Source organism: Hyperolius riggenbachi, chromosome 5 (genome assembly GCF_040937935.1).
Source record: "Hyperolius riggenbachi isolate aHypRig1 chromosome 5, aHypRig1.pri, whole genome shotgun sequence".
Taxonomy (NCBI): Eukaryota; Metazoa; Chordata; class Amphibia; order Anura; family Hyperoliidae; genus Hyperolius; species Hyperolius riggenbachi.
The window spans coordinates 393112613-393129938 of record NC_090650.1 but is presented as its reverse complement, the minus strand read 5'-3'; the positions used below and the strand labels follow the sequence as shown (position 1 = coordinate 393129938).

Sequence of the window (17326 nt, the reverse complement as noted above, 5' to 3'; positions counted from 1 at the left end):
TCTTTTATTTGGAAAATTAAGGTGCATTTTTTCAGTTTTACAATAATTATGTATAAATGATTTAGTCAGTGTTTGCCCATTGTAAAATCTTTTAAATCCCTGATTTACATTCTGACATTTATTACATGGTGACATTTTTACTGCCTGCAAGTGATGTAGCTGCTGCATGGTTTTTTGGCTGTTGGAAACAGCTGTAAACAGCTATTTCCCACAATGCAACAAGGTCCACAGACCGGAAACTGTCAGGAGTACTTACTTAGAGTTTCTTGTGGGAGGGGTTTCACCACAATATCAGCCATACAGCGCCCCCTGATGGTCTGTTTGTGAAAAGGAATAGATTTCTCATGTAAAAGGGGGTATCAGCTAGTGATTGGGATGAAGTTCAATTCTTGGTTGGAGTTTCTCTTTAAGATATAACAGTAATATACCCTCTTGGCATACATATTAAAAAAGTTCAGTCCCTAAGATAACTATTTATGTATTTTTTTTTTTTTTATAATTGTCAGTTACAATGACCGCAGGCATCTCATTGATACGGGGACTTCGAACTGTGTTCCCATTCATTGATCTTTCCTCTAACAATCTGCGGGTAGGAGCGAGCTGAAGTGCCGCGGCGGCAAGGGACATGTATCTACGTCCCTGCAAGGTGTGGTGGTGTTTTGCAGAGATGTAGATACCCGTCCTGGGGGAGGTGAAGTGGTTAAAGGGACTAAGCCCCTTTTACACTTAATTAGTTGCTCTAAGTAATAACTGAAAGAAAACTGATTTTCAAAGCAATGCCTACATTTTCCAATAGCTCAGTTCCCACTATACACATTTTAACTGAAAGCTTTTTCACAATGCACTGCTGCTATGGAAAAAAAACATACTAACTTGTACAAATGCATATCAACGCATTAAGTATAAAAGGCCCTAAACCTCGTTGTTTTCATTGTGTGCCTAATTATTTTACTTCTTTCAGTAGAACTCAATGATCAACGACTGCAGTGTCAGCAAGATGACCTGGGTAACTCCAACTGTACTGAATGATCTCTGCTGTGTGTAAATTGCTCCCCTACACAGGAGAATACCTCCAAAGCCAGCAACAGCAAAACCAGACCCAGCAAGGATCACGTGACCCTAATTTCAAAACTGATTTGTAACAACCTTTCCAAAATAATTGTTGGTTTTAATGTTTCATTTATGGTCCTAGGGAGTAAGTAAGTTGGGTGGGGAAGGCCTTCAATTATAATCCACCAACTGTAGAACCCCCATTACCGCTGCAGAGATCAGTATAGGCCTGTTGGGGCTGGAGAACATAGTTACCCACTGTGGGGGACATTTATTAAGAGTGTCTGAGACAAAATATTGGTTGGTTTTTAGAAATACGTACAGAACTGTCTCAGACATTTTAAGAAATCACTAGATAGTGCAGATTCCTTCTTAAACTGTTGTAAAATAGAAGGAGTTAGGAAGGTCTCCCAGACAGTGCAGAGTGTGAGGGAAATTGCTGTTGCTGAGGTAACCAATACATCTGCTGTATTGAAAAGAGAAGTTATAATAACATAAATATACCGTGTTTCCCCTAAAGTAAGACATCCCCTGAGAATTAGACCTAGCAGGAATTTCAAAAATGCTTGAAATGTAAGACATTCCCCCGAATTTAAGCCCTAGCTAGAAGCCCACATGACACCAGCAAGTCACGCTGAATACAAAGCCTGGATACAGGAGAGCAACAGTATAATGTGAGTTCTACAGTCCTGTATAAGTGTCAGGCAATTTGTGTTTTTGTTGGAGCCAGCCCTTCTGATCTGTTTGTGATAAGCATCAGCAGCGCTTCACCTCTTCACCATTCCCAGGACACACACACAGCTTATCCTATCATAGCTCTGGGGAGCCGGGCAGACTTCTCTGTCTGCAAGAAATAGACTTTGATGCTGGGTACACACTATGCGATTTTTCTGGCCAATTTACTGTCAGATCGATTATTTCCAAAATGTTCGATTTGCTTTCCGATCAAATTCCGAGCATTTTCCGATCGATTTCCATGCACTTTAATAGGAAATCGATCGGAAAATGCCCAGAAATCGATCAGAAAGCAAATCGAACATGTTTGAAAGAATCGATCTGACAGTAAATCGGCCAGAAAATCTCAGTGTGTACCCAGCATCGTCATCATAAGTGAGAGCCAATATCTGCAAACCACAAGCTCTGTGTATGTTGCACATGTTTCAGCATGGCATACAGTATGTACATTTTGTATAGGAAAACTACCAGTGTTTGCCCAAAAATAAGACATACTCTGAAAATAAGCCCTAGCACATATTTTAGAGCAAAAATTAATATAAGACAGTGTCTTATTTTTGGGGAAACACGGTATTATTTATGGTAGATTATTTTAGGTTAACTGACAAGATGTAATGTAAAGAATTATACAATATAAATGTATTAGAACTATGTATTAGAACTGAAAAAACAAATCAAGCTTAGGAATGAATGCTCAGCACTGGAAAGGTTAAGCACTGAACAGCTTCACAGGATTCAGCAGAGGAGGAACACTTCACAAATCATGCCTAGCCTGCACACTACACATGCTGTGTAGAAGTGCTATTAAGCACTTCTTAATCTGCGGCAGTTTAGGGATGGATTTGCACATTTCTTAACTGTAGTGCAGTTCTAGAAATCCACGCTAAACTGCCGCTATTAAGTAGGTTTTAAAAGACTTCCGAGGCCAAATGTTCCCCCAAAAAATAAAAAAAGTAAGATACCTGTATAACTTTGGTGGACACGGAGGACGCCGTCCGCGCCCTCCGTGCCGTTCCGCCGGGTCCCCGCCTCTCAATATCGCCCCGAATGTCTCCCGACCCCACGGCCAGGGTCGGCCTCTGCTGCCTGTATAAAGATGGCTGCCGGCGCTGGCTGCGGCTGTGCACTCCGCATGGCCGCTACTGCAGCTGCGTAGCTCTAGGGCCAACCCCCGATCCACGCTACAGGAAACAGCCTGTTGCATGGAGCCATTCGGGGGGATATTGAGAGGCGGGGACCCGGCGGAATGGCACGGAGGGCACGGACGGCGTCCTCCGTGTCCACCAAAGTTATACAGGTATCTTACTTTTTTTATTTTTTGGGGGAACATTTGGCCTCGGAAGTCCTTTAAGAATTTTCTTATTATCATGCAGAACGGTTTCCCCTGTCACATGACCAGTGCTCTAGTGAAAAGGGAAGACACGGTGAAGTCCAGGACTTGGGAGGAGTTTGTTGGCTGCAGCACATTGCAATGCCTCAGAGCAAGTGACACAAAGCCTCAGCACGCTCCATTTAGATCTTTGAAGGGGACGTCAAGAGTCCACCAGCAGAATGAAGTGAGAAGTGGGTGCAGTACAAGCAAAACGGCCTGACAGAGGAGGATGGGTGGCTGTTCCACCACTGTGTGGGTGGAGGCCAAGATTTTATATCTAAGTTAAAGACAGGTGCCATCAGTTAGGTGTCTACGCACCTTAAAGGGACTCCGAGCAGTGCAGAAACTATGGAAAGATGCATATCATTTTAAAGCTCTCTTTCTCCTCTTTCCAATGATATATAAACCACCACCCTACGCCTTTTAGTTTTCGCTATTTTCGCGATCAAAATTGCTGTGACCGCGACTTCGATCGCGAAAATAGAGAAAACTAAAAGGTGTAGGGCGACGATTTAGGTGTCGCCAGAAAGATGAGAAAGAGAGCTTTAAAATGATATCCATCTTTCCATAGTTACATTGTATTACACAGGGTGACTTTTTCTGCTGAATGGAGCTGCTGACTTTGAGAAAAAGTCGCCCTGTGTAATACAATATAACTATGCAAAGATGGATATCATTTTAAAGCTCTCTTTCTCCTCTTTCTGGCGACACCTAAATCGTCACCCTACGTCTTTTAGTTTTCTCTATTTTCGCGATCGAAGTCGCGTCCGCTGCAATTTCGATCGCGAAAATAGCAAAAATTAAAAGGCGTAGGGCGGTGGTTTATATATCATTGGAAAGAGGAGAAAGAGAGCTTTAAAATGATATGCATCTTTCCATAGTTTCTGCACTGCTCGGAGTCCCTTTAAAGCAGCAACCCAAAATAAATAGCAGAAATAAAGTAAAATGAGTGCCAGGCAGAGTTGTCTCAGTTTCTTTTGATAGCGGTTGAGTCTGAACCGAACAACATATGTTTAGACTTGTGTTTCACATTAAAGCCTGCTTCTGTTCTATGTAAAATCTGACATCAACCTCCAATTGCACAGATGTGCAGCAGAAGGCAAAGGCTTAATTTCTGCTATCTATTTATGAAAACAAGGCCTTTGGTTTTTCAAAAGATTATTTATGAGAGGGAAAAACTACGGTGAAAAGTGGACAGGAGACAAACTGTCTGGAAACGAAAACAAGCAAAAAATGCTATTGCCTAAAAGGGGACGAAGGTTGTTGTTTTGGAAAGCTATATTGTAAATCGTGTCAAAGCTGTCAGGCCTCTTGCACACTGCAAATTGCAAATCCGATTTCTGATTCTCATTTTCCCTGGATGCTATCAACACAAGAAGAAAAATGCAGAAAAAAGGCAGATTAAAAATCGCAAATCAGAATCGAATGTAAAATTGCATCAAAATTGCAAATCGGAATCTCATGTAGTGTGCGAGAGGCCGCACCCGCAAATCATTAGAGGTCTGAAACTCCCCCCCCCCCCCCCCCACCCCCCCACACACATTTTCAGCGAAATCGTCATAGCATTTTTTGTCTAAAGTGTTCCGTGGCCACCCCCACCAGTGTCGCCTTGGCCTGCCACTAGCTTGGCACCTGCGGCTTAATAAGCGGCTGCTGAGCTGGGGGTGGGCCGAGGCCATGCAGGTGGAGGTGGCCACAGAGCGTATGAACACTTCTAATAGAAATTGCCGTGGTGGTCTTGGGGGAGATGATGTTGGTGGGCTGGAGTTTTAAACCTGAACTATTGGCGATTACACCCGCTGATACTTGCTGCTCTGACACAGAGCTTTGGCTTAAAGTGGAACCAAATTAAAAAATGTAATACCAATTACATAAAACATGTGATAAATATTAGTATTCTAATGAAAATAAAGGAATGAGGCTCGGTTCACATTAGCTTTTGCCAACGGAACCGGCCGTACTGTTCTGTGGTCCGTTCCGCTCAACGGACAAAAGAATGCTGCAGGACCTAATTTTCCCGGACCGTTGTGCCCAGCGGAACGTAAACGGAAGCTACATAGGAACAAATAGTGAACTGACAGTTTACAGCACACTGGCTGTAAAAACTGAGTTTTTACCTGATCCTGATGGCCGGATCCGTACGGCTGGCTTCCCAAAAAATGCAGATGTGAACTGGGCCTAAAAGTATTATTTTACTTTTTTCAGATGTTATTTTTATGTATGCTGTCTAAAGGAGTGTAGCTGCCAAAAATCCTACCGCACTCCAGGATCATAACAATCCTGTGAGAGAGTCTCGCACAGCTGCAATAACAGCTTTCGTTTGGGCTCAGGCAGAAATAGCTGAGCCTGATCGGATCTGCTATACTGTGCAGGCACAGACACCACACGTCTGCTCAGCATAGCTGATCTGATCGAGGTCGGCTATTTCTGCCTGAGCCTGAAGGAAAGCCAATACTGTGCCTGTGCGAGGTTCTCACAGGATTGTTATGACACCTGACAAGCTTCTCGGCAGATCTTCAGTGGCTGACATCGCTGGAAGGAGGGCGGGGAAGCCTCATTTGGATCCAGAGGCTTCCTCCTCTTGAGGTAAGTAGAGAGCAGCGGATGCCTCCCATTGTTCCATAGAGAGGGGCGCATGCCTCCCGTTCAATAAAGAGCAGCGCATGCATCCCGTTGTTCCATAGAGAGCAGCGCATGCCTCCCGTTGTTCCATAGAGAGCCGTGCATGCCTTCCGTTGTTCCATAGAGAGCGGTGCATGCCTTCCGTTGTTCCAGAAAGAGTGGTGCATGCCTCTGGATCTTTTCCCAGTGTACGTATGTTTCCGGCTGTGTTTATTTGCGCACAGGGAGAAGCCGAGAGACAGCTCTCCCTGCACTAGGTAATCTAGGGGAATATAACAAATATATTCCCATATTGATAATCTAATTTGTCTTTTTGGACCTTTAATTTGGAATTACAGTGATTTAACAGAACTCCCCCTTGTGTCACTCTAGCCATAATTAAAGGACAACAGAGGTGACATGTGACATGATGAGATAGTCATTTGTATGTGCAGTGCCAAGCACACAAATAACTAGGCTTTTTTTTTCTGCCTGAAAGAGTTAAACATCAGATATGCAAATGACAGTTTCTGTCCGGGTCGGCACTGGGTCGGACTGTAGCATAACCCTCACTGATAAGTAATTACAACCATAAAACACTTTCCTGGCAGTAAATAGCTTCTGAGAGCAGGAAAGAGATAAAAAGGGTCAATAATTCATAGATTTAAGCTGTAGCATACTTCAGTGAAGGTGTCATTGACCAGAGACAATGAAACAGTAAAAACTTAAAAACTAGATTTAAATATAAAATAAAACTGTGGGATATCTAAAAAAAGGCATTTTTAGGAGAAGGAAGACAGATACAATTGTTTTTCTCATCAGTCTATTTTCACCTCGGATGTCCTTTAACATTACAGTCTATGGTGGCGCACAAATCAGGTGCTACACAGTGCTCAGGTAGCGCCAAAGTGACAGGACTAATTTCCTCATCCCCTTCTCCAATCACCAAGTGCCTTGTCAAAGAATGCGTGGCCACGCTCCCGTCCATGAACCGGCGCGGCCCCAACGTGCAGGTCGTCTCGTGCCTGTGCGCTATCACAGAGCCAAACAGGCTTGGTTTTTCCACTGAGCTGGTCATTGCAGATCTCCAGGTCCGTTGAAGATCTATTAGTCTACATACACACTTTCAGTTGCCTTCAGAGTGTGACTCCTACCCCAGGCAACAGTTTGGGGCCAACACAAAGACATGTCACTAGCCTAGCGGAGGAGGGATGATGGGGTGAATGAGAAAACAATTCAATCAGGCGTCAGACATTGCTAAGGATCCAGCATGCCGGTGTCATCTCGTCCCAAATGAGCATTCCATGCATGGTTGAAATGCCACCCACCTGTTACACTCCAGTTCTGCTGGCCAGGTGATGCCAAAGGTGTCCACCAGGTGCTTGCAGTCAGAGTAGACGGTCTCACACATCTCCCTGCAGGGCAGCACGATGTTCCTGGGTTCAGTGCAGGCCGGGACAAAGGCCATACACAGGAAGTTCTGTACCTCTGGGGAGCAGTGCAGATTCAGCAGAGGAAGAAAAGGCTGCAGAGACAAAAACGTACAGAGATTTGAGATTACTCTAAATATTACACCGGCAAACTTATTCCGTCTTTTCACTATCTTGATAAGGGATATTTTCCACATGTAACAAAAAACATGTAGGATGCGGATATGGACCTCATTTTAAAAATCTTAGCTCTCTGTCTGTAATCAGAGCCACCGTTAGAGCATCACAGATGAGAGAAGTGTATTCTTCTGGACCATACCATGAAGCACTCCTCAGACACTTGACCAAAGCTGCAAGTTCTGAGGGGGATGCTTGCTGGTAAAATGCTTATCCTCTGGCACCTGCTGATGGAAAAAAACTACACTTCCCTTCACTCCAGCACAATGCTAGTAGAAGTTTGTTGGTGGAAAAGACCTACCAGGCTTACTATTAACTGACATTGCTCTGCAGTGTCTATGGAAAAGTCTTCAGATGGTAAACCAGATTAAAGAGAATCTGTATTGTTAAAATCGCACAAAAGTAAACATACCAGTGCGTTAGGGGACATCTCCTATTACCCTCTGTCACAATTTCGATGCTCCTCGCCGCATTAAAAGTGGTTAAAAACAGTTTTAAAAAGTTTGTTTATAAACAAACAAAATGGCCACCAAAACAGGAAGTAGATTGATGTACAGTATGTCCACACATAGAAAATACATCCATACACAAGCAGGCTGTATACAGCCATCCTTTTGAATCTCAAGAGATCATTTGTGTGTTTCTTTCCCCCTGCAGCTATCTTCCACTGAAGTGTCAGGCTATTTCTTCCTGCAGAGTGCAGACAGCTGTGCCTGTATGTAATTCCTCAGTATGTGAAAGCCCAGCCAGCTCAGAGGAGGATTTATCCAGCTTGTAAAAGATAATAGAACAGAGAGAAGCTGCACTAATCTAAATATCACACAGGCAGTGTGCAGAGAGGGGCCTGGATGGGGGAGTTCAGAGCAGAACCACAACACTGAAGAACTTGGCAGCCTTCCAGACACAGGCCTGACAAGTCTGACAAGAGAGAGATAAGTTGATTTATTACAGAGATGGTGATAGTAGAACGTGCTGCAGTAAGCCAGGACACACTAGAATAGCTTTTGGAACTTGTAGGATGATAAAAAACTGGATGCAATTTTTGTTACGGAGTCTCTTTAAGGTTATTTTTGGCCTACTATCTGCAGACTGAAGATGCAAAGTCTATGGCCTTGATTGTGATGGTATCTCTTGAGGTCTCCAATAATCTCCAGCCTCAAGGTGAACTCATAACTACCTGCTTGGAGTTTGTATGTCCTCCCTGTGTTTACATGGGTTTTCCTCTCCCATTTCAAAATGATACTGGTAGGCAAATTGGCTTGCCCTCAGATTGGCCCTAGAATATGGTAAGGACATATGACTTTGGTAGGGACAATAGATTGTGAGCTCTACTGAATCATTATTAGTGACATATATTGTTCAATGCACTCTATAACCTGCAATGGAAAATGTTATGCATTTATATAAACTCTATAACCTGCAATGGAAAATGTTATGCATTTATATAATGGTAATAATAATAATAATAATAATACCCTAATTGGTCCTGGACCAGCAGTAAAGGTGGCCATACACTTATAGATTTGCAGCAGATTCGACCATCAGATAGATTTCTGTCAGATGTCTGTCAAATCGAATCTGACAGGAATCTGATGTGTGCCACATACTAGGAACAGATTTCCAGTAGATTTCAGAATTAAATCTATTGGAAATCGATCTAAATGCATTATTGGACCATTAGATCCAATGCAACTCTATGGGCCATGGATCTGCTACCAGCAGCAGATCAACCTAGATCTTCCATCCTGTCAGATTAAATCCATCGAAATCGGCCACAAATCGATCGATCGATTTGAAGAATCGATTTTGATCGATCAATTGATTGTATAGAATCGATCGAATGATGAAATCGAGCCGTGTATGGGCCCCTTATGTCTACTGGCAAATGTAAAATCTTTCTCTCATGCTATGGTTTTGTGGCATTAAATCCAATGGGGCTGTGCCCATATCGTCCTATATCATTGGTTACACGTTCGTTATATTATAAAAGATCCTCCCACTTTTATAGCTATGACTTGATGTAGCCCTGGTAAAGATGGAAAGTCTTAACTGATTTAATACCAGACAGACAATTTAGGGTGCTTGAGTTATTCAGGTTTATGGTGATGATGACGCACCCATTCCTAACAAATATTGTAGAATATATAACGAGTTGCCCATATGGGTGCCATATGCCTGTGTGCATGACATCTGTTATAAACCTGAGGCTACACGGAGTGCATAAGATTCATTTTAAGGCTGCATCTTTTCCTTTCATCCAAACACTAATACATTTCCAAAATAGAGTGTGTAGATCCCTCACTGGGTGCTGAGCCAGTCCCAGCACTGCTGGATGTAGGTCCCTCACTGGGCGCTGAGCCAGTCCCAGCACTGCTGGATGTAGGTCCCTCAGTGGGCGCTGAGCCAGTCCCAGCACTGCTGGATGTAGGTCCCTCACTGGGCGCTGAGCCAGTCCCAGCACTGCTGGATGAAGGTCCCTCAGTGGGTGTTGAGGGAGTCCCAGCACTGCTGGATGTAGGTCCCTCAGTGGGTGTTGAGGGAGTCCCAGCACTTCTGGATGTAGGTCCCTCAGTGGGCGCTGAGCCAGTCCCAGCACTGCTGGATGTAGGTCTCTCAGTGGGTGTTGAGGGAGTCCCAGCACTGCTGGATGTAGATCCGTCACAGGGTGCTGAGCCAGTCCCAGCACTGCTGGATGTAGGTCCCTCAGTGGGTGTTGAGGGAGTCCCAGCACTGCTGGATGTAGGTCCCTCAGTGGGCGCTGAGCCAGTCCCAGCACTGCTGGATGTAGGTCCCTCAGTGGGTGTTGAGGGAGTCCCAGCACTGCTGGATGTAGATCCGTCACAGGGTGCTGAGCCAGTCCCAGCACTGCTGGATGTAGGTCCCTCAGTGGGTGTTGAGGGAGTCCCAGCACTGCTGGATGTAGGTCCCTCAGTGGGTGTTGAGGGAGTCCCAGCACTTCTGGATGTAGGTCCCTCAGTGGGTGTTGAGGGAGTCCCAGCACTGATGGATGTAGGTCCGTCACAGGGTGCTGAGCCAGTCCCAGCACTGTTGTGTCTAGGTGCCTCACAGGAAGCTGTACCTCAGATCGGTTTCACACTACATATTGGCAGTATCGGTGTGGTCCGGGGACCTGTGGCCGAATCAATGAGATGCGCTGAAGTGTACTGCTAAAATACGCTTCTGTGCATGTGAGGCGCATAAAACTTGCGATGGTGATTTTAAAAAACACGCGTCACTATAGACTTATATGACTTTCGGTCCGCCGCACATGGTAACATAGGTATGCACTTGAGTTAGATAAACTACTTCTGGCGCAGCACACGCAATGTGAAGTACCTCATAGACTTTCATTGCCCTACCATTAGCCTGCGGTAAAATGCTGCACCGCGCCAGTGTGAATGCCCCTGAGGCAGGTCAGATAGAGTAAGCTCGGCTGCCCCCCCTTCTGATGTCTGAGGGAGGAATATCAATAGGGCTCACTATGAATGAAAACACTGATGCTCAGATTTCCTCCTGTGCTTTTCATCTGTGAAACATGAAGAAAAAACAGAGGCCACCAAGACTCACAAAAACCAGCTTTATTGGAGCTGAAAATGAATCCAAGTGGCTGAACACACGAGTCATTCATAGGTCACACTGACTTCTGATGTGGAACTACATCAATAAACACGCAGCAAAAGGGTAGAGGGGAATACACACACACTGCCCCTATAGAGTATAGGGGGAAGGTATTTCCCTCCCATGGATACCTCGGGGGGGGGGGGGGGGGGGGGCAGCATGTATACCGGAAGCTTCCAACAGGTCTGCAATGTACAGCAGTCTCTGCAAATGTAGATAAATACAGCTCAGTACAGAACACAGCCAGCTGATACGATTATTATTCAATATTATAACTGAAAAAGTACCAAAAAGTAGTCCTGTCAAAATTATTCCATTTTGTTGCTTGCTGGTGGCTTAAAAGGCATTTTATTGAGGTGTGAAAATATCAACTATGAGAAAACGTAGGAGAAAAAGTGAATTGTGCAAGGGCCATGCTGTCCCCGGGGACTTCCACAGTGCATTGTGGCTTTAATATATAACATTTAATATGAGAGCTGGTATTCCCGGGGACAGGAAATGAGTAAAAACTGGTCAGAGTCTTACTTTTCCCACACTCAAAAGAAATATTTTGTTTGTTGCTGTCTGTCACTCTTGGGAGAGACTTTCCAACTTCCTGTCTAGACAGGAAGTGAAGGAAATTCTCGTAGACGAGGACACGAGACAGCAGTAAAAAAGCCAAAACATGCTCTAACACCTTATGCCCATTATCCAGATAATGTGGGGAAACAACTTGGGGCTAAATGTGATGGCTCTGTGGGCCAGAGTTTGACATTTATGATCCTGGAGTGTGAACATAGCTAACCTCAGTTTCTGTGATTCCCCCCTCTAAGTAACATCGCTGCATCCACAAACTCAAACATGTTATCATTTCAGTCTGTTCTAAAACATTTTACTGTAAAGAGTCCTGAAAAAGAAATATTCCTAGTGACAATGGTGACCTGGGCCTGTGTGTGATAATAGCTCATGATTGAGCTCTCCTGCCACTAATCCGCACACATGGCAAACACCTTCGAAATGGAGATGGATTGGCTGTTCCACACTTCACAGTCTGATATGAAGCTTTGCAGTGTAACCAGTGCTTGCTGAAGTCCAGACAGAAATATATATATATATATATATATATATATATATATATATAGGAAATGTACATCCTTTGCTGGTAACATGAAGGGTCAGAGCTGTGGAGTCAGAGCAATGTTTGGGTACCTGGAGTTTGGAGTCAGATGATTTTTGTACCAACTCTACAGCCCTGGTAAGTATTAGACTAATGAGTCAGAGTCAAGCAGACAGAGCAATTTTGGGTACCTGGAGTCGGAGGTTTCCTAAACTGAGGAGTCAGAGTCGGAGGATTTTCATACCGACTTCACAGCCCTGTGCAGTTTCTTTAATTTTTGGGGGCTTATTTAGTTCTCATTAGAACATATTGATCATATTTTTATTTCTCCCTCTTCAACACAGATGTCAAACTCCCGTATTTTCTCTAGGTAAGCCTCAAATTTGAACAGCGCAAACCCCTGTCATTTAAATATTGGACGTTTAATGCATATTTGGATAGATGTGATCCAAGTTGGTTTGGAAATTACTAAAGGAAAATACCGGTATATTGGGCCCCACCCAATATACTTTTTCCTCCATGTTTTCCCCTAGCTGATATTTTCACATCGTATTAATATAATGCCTTTTAAGCTACCAGCTATACACATTTACAGCCACTGTACATCTATTGCATGGCTCGGCCAGGATACAAATTGGCCAGATAACTACAGTGGGCTGCTGCAGGATGTGCCATTTGGCCTATTACGCAGATGAGGGCTGGCCTCCATTACACCTTTGGGGGAGTTGTTTAGGAGGGAGTGGCTACCCCCTTTCCACCCACCGGGTGTGGCTACCCCCTTCCCACCCACCGGGTGTGACCCATTTCCTGCTGGACCAGGTATTTAAGCAGTGGCTTGTCAGTACACAGGTAGCTTTGACTTAAGCTACTGGGGCTGTGATTGGGGGTTCTTTGTATATATTGTGTATAGCATTGTATATATTGTATAGCACCTTCTGAGGAAGCCTGTTAGGGTGAAATATGTTCATATTAGGGTGATTCACATTTGTATAGCACTGTGCACTTTGTACCCTCCATTACTGCCCCACTCTGGGATTGGCAGTGCCGGCAGTACTCTGGGTACCCCGCTGGCCACTATTGATGCACAGTTGGCCAGGGGTGATATCCCATATCCTGCACTGCGATATCCAGTGTGTAAGCACCAGCCATCTATGAGATAGCTACACCCCGCTTTCTTTTAACGGGGGGGATCAGCAAAGACCCTCTATATTGGCATGATTGCGCCCCTGCTACGCTAATAGGGTACACACCGTTTGGGCCCCGCACCGCAGGGTGACCCATTTTTTAGCACCACTTGGTGTTTTTATTTTGGAGTCTATTTAACCTCCTATTTATACCTATAGGGTTTGTCTTTTTAGACATAGTGTCTGATATTTTTACCCTGGTAACCATTCGGCTAGTGTGTAAGCTACCAGCTAGCAAGAAAATACTCCGAATACTTTTGATAGTACTTTTTCACCTACTCCTAGCTGGGGGCGGTTGCCAGACAAAAAGCGTGCTCAATAGGTGTTGGTGTTAGAGGACTAGTATATCACTAATCCCATATAACAAGAAATAGTCAAGAATGACACAGATTCCAAAGGAAATTGACCCAAATACATCAAGAATTAGTTGGTTCTTAATTATTCTTTATTAAACAAATGTTTTATTAACAGGAATAGCGTACAGGTACTTTATTGGCTAAAATTTCAAAGCAGTTTAAAGTTTACCATACATCTGTCGAATTGGCGGCTAATTAAACATCTGGCTCAATAATTATCGAATCGGATGAAAATCGATGCTGCCAAGAGCATGCCCGATCCCTTTCATCCAATTTGGGGCTGGAATTGGTCGAATGTAATCAATCAGATGTGCTGGGAAATCTCGGACCAACATGCACGATCGGGTGCATGGCGGTAAAGCCGCACGATAATCACAAACTAAGAACATGACACGCACCCCACGTGCTATAAGAGAACCAAGTGGGGTGCCAATGAAGAAGTACAGAGCAGACACAGCGGTGGACCCTTGGGAGGCGGAGAGACCGGTAAAGTATAAATGCATCTAACATTTAATGGGGCGTGGCCAGGGAGGCCACACTTGCACATTTCGGTGAGCCCCGGCCACGATAACAGATCCAGCAAGCTCTTGTCGCATATGTTCCAGGGCTCCATGCGCGCGCAGTAATCGTGGTCTCTAGCAGGACGTGGGAAGCTTCTACTTAGGTAAGTATCTGTTATTTTATCCAGCCTCAGGTACACTTTAAAGAGAATCTGTATTGTTAAAATCGCACAAAAGTAAACATACCAGTGCGTTAGGGGACATCTCCTATTACCCTCTGACACAATTTCGCCGCTCCTCGCCGCCTTAAAAGTGGTTAAAAACAGTTTTAAAAAGTTTGTTTATAAACAAACAAAATGGCCACCAAAACAGGAAGTAGGTTGATGTACAGTATGTCCACACATAGAAAATACATCCATACACAAGCAGGCTGTATACACCCTTCCTTTTTAATCTCAAGAGATCATTTGTGTGTTTCTTTCCCCCTACAGTTCTCATGCACTGAAGTTTCAGGCTGCTCATTTCTTCCTGCAAACAGCTTTGCCCTTGTCTGTAATTCTTCAGTATGTGAAAGCCCAGCCAGCTCAGAGGAGGATTTATCCAGCCTGTAAAAGAGAAGAGAGAAGCTGCCCTAATCTAAATAATACACAGGCAGTGTGCATAGAGGGGCCTGGAAGGGGGAGTTCATAGCAGAACCACAACACTGAAGAACTTGGCAGCCTTCCAGACACAGGCTGACAAGTCTGACAGGGGAAAGATACATTGATTTATTACAGAGACTGTGACAGTAGAAAGTGCTGCAGTAAGCCAGAACACATTAGAATAGCTTTTGGAACTTGTAGGATGATAAAAAACAGGATGCAATTTTTGTTACGGAGTCTCTTTAAAGCATTGGATATAGATTTACTTAATCCACTATGCGAGTTCTTCCCAATCCCCCGGAGTGCAGAACTGTCATATCAGTTGCTGTAATTACTGGGTGTTACACGCCAATTTTCTTCCATTTCACCAACGTGCTACAGGAGGTCAGGCGTGGAAAAAAAAAAAAAAAGAAAGAAAGAAAAACTATACGCAAAACATCTGAAGAAGTGTAATAGCAATGCAGATACCGTAAGTGATTGAAAAACAGTGGCCACATGATTCATATGTTATCTTATGATTAAAAAATAAAAAATAAAAAAAAGATGTAGGCAAGAACGCAACTGATAAATTAAGAATGATGAATTCATTGTGATTATTTTATTGGACAAAAGAACTGAAAAACCTTATTTAGATAAATTGTGGTAGAAAACATTAACATGATTGTTTCAGACTTTTTTTGTGAAAAAAAAAAAAAATAATTTAATCACTTCTATTAGAAAACACCTCTCAGCACTGGGCCATTTTGTGTGTATAGCAGTTATATACTTTATCCGATTATAGCTGTTGTATAGTTTACTTGGCATAAACGCGTTTATAATCATTTCAAGGAAAGAGAGGGTTTTCATTTCGCACCAAATATCTAATTCAATACATAAAAAGCAAAATAAAAAAAAATAAATTGTTTTTTAATTTTGACATGACAAAAACTATTGAAAGAAAGAACAGCTAACACATATTATTATCATCATCATCATCAACTATTATTTGCAGTTAATTACGGTACTATCCTAGTATTATTGTTATAATTACGGCTATTATTGATGTATTCATGTATTATTAAAGAGGGATTGTACTGAATATAACATCATGAATAAATAGCTTTTTTTTTAAAACAGTATTACTTTATAAATTATTTAGTCAGTGTTTGCCCATTGTAAAATCTTTCCTCACCCTGATTTACATTTTTAAATTTATCACAGGTGGTGACATCTTTACTGCTGGCAGGTGCATCCATGCAGAATGCATGCTGTGTGTTCCGAGGTCAGCAGAAATAACACTTGGTCTCCCAGAATGCTCTGGGAGAAGAATTCTGCATAGCTAAAGAGACTAAGCTAATCATCACTGGGAGGGCGGGGCTACAGCAATATATAGATACAGGAAGTGTTTCCGATGCTGAAACCAGGATAATTAGCATACAAGTGGGTAGCCTGAATAATTCACTGTATTGTACTATATGTCACTAGAGTTCATCTTTAAATGATAATTGCTACAAATCATACATTATTTTCTATTGTCTATATAAGTATTTTTTAACAAAGATACAAGTTATTTCAAACAGAAGATGACAAATGATCTCCTAGGAGAAAACCTAGGACAAAAAGTGAATTGAATAACCTATGGGCCCTATTCAATAAACTTTTCGCCTAAGTTTTCTCATAGTATATATTTTCACACCTTATTAATAAAATATATGTGAAGCCCCCAACAAGCAAGGCAATACTCTAAAGAAGTTTAACACTTGCCTTTATTTTAGTACTTTCTCAGTTATAAGGTGCTGAAAATGTATTTTGTATATAAGACAAAAATATTCTTCTGGTAGAAAACTTGAGAAAAGTTATTAAAATATCACCGAGGAGAAAATTTAAACAACAAGGGCCTGTACATATGCAATTAACGTATTCTCCTGAGTTTTGTGTGATATGTTCATACCTTGTCATTAAAATGCCATTTAAATCACCAGCAAATAAGAAAATAAAACTGACATTACTTTTTTTTGCCTGCTTTTTGGTACCTTTTTTCAATTGCAAAGTGCTGAAAAGTAATTTTAAAGAGAAGATGAAGTTAATTTCATTGCCTTAATTTCATGCCCTTTATTCTCCTAGGAGATAATTTTGAATCTTCAGTTATAAAAAACAACCTTTTTAGCACTCTGCAATTGAAAAAGTACTAAAAAGTGTACTGTAAAAAATCAACACATAAACATGCACATCAGTGAGGATAAAAGGGGAGTATAAAGGTGGCCACACACTATACAATTTTTTTAAATATCTGTTCAATTTAAGAATTGCAATACATTTTTCTGACTGATTGTAACATTTCAAAAATATGACCAATGTACCACACACCTGTGTTCAATTTTTTCCCCCATTCATCATAAAAATGATTGGATACTCTGACAAAATTGCTAGGGTGTGTATATTAATAAATTGGTAATCTAACACACACCATACAATCTTTAGAAATATTGAAGAAAAATATCTGGTATTCCGGATCGATAAAAATCGAAGAAAACGGGAAATCCGATCGGATTTTTCAGTCGAATGAAAAAAAAGCTTACGATTTTTT

The 17326-nt window shown here is 42.5% G+C and overlaps 1 protein-coding gene across 1 annotated transcript in view; it reads right to left on the bottom strand.

Moving 5' to 3' along the window:
• FZD6 (frizzled class receptor 6) overlaps positions 1 to 17326 on the bottom strand; it is a 118240-nt gene that overhangs the window by 35466 nt on the left and 65448 nt on the right. The window contains exon 3 of the mRNA XM_068237765.1: positions 7087 to 7283. Coding sequence (XP_068093866.1) covers positions 7087 to 7283 — 197 coding nt within the window. The remainder of the gene's footprint in view (positions 1 to 7086; positions 7284 to 17326) is intronic.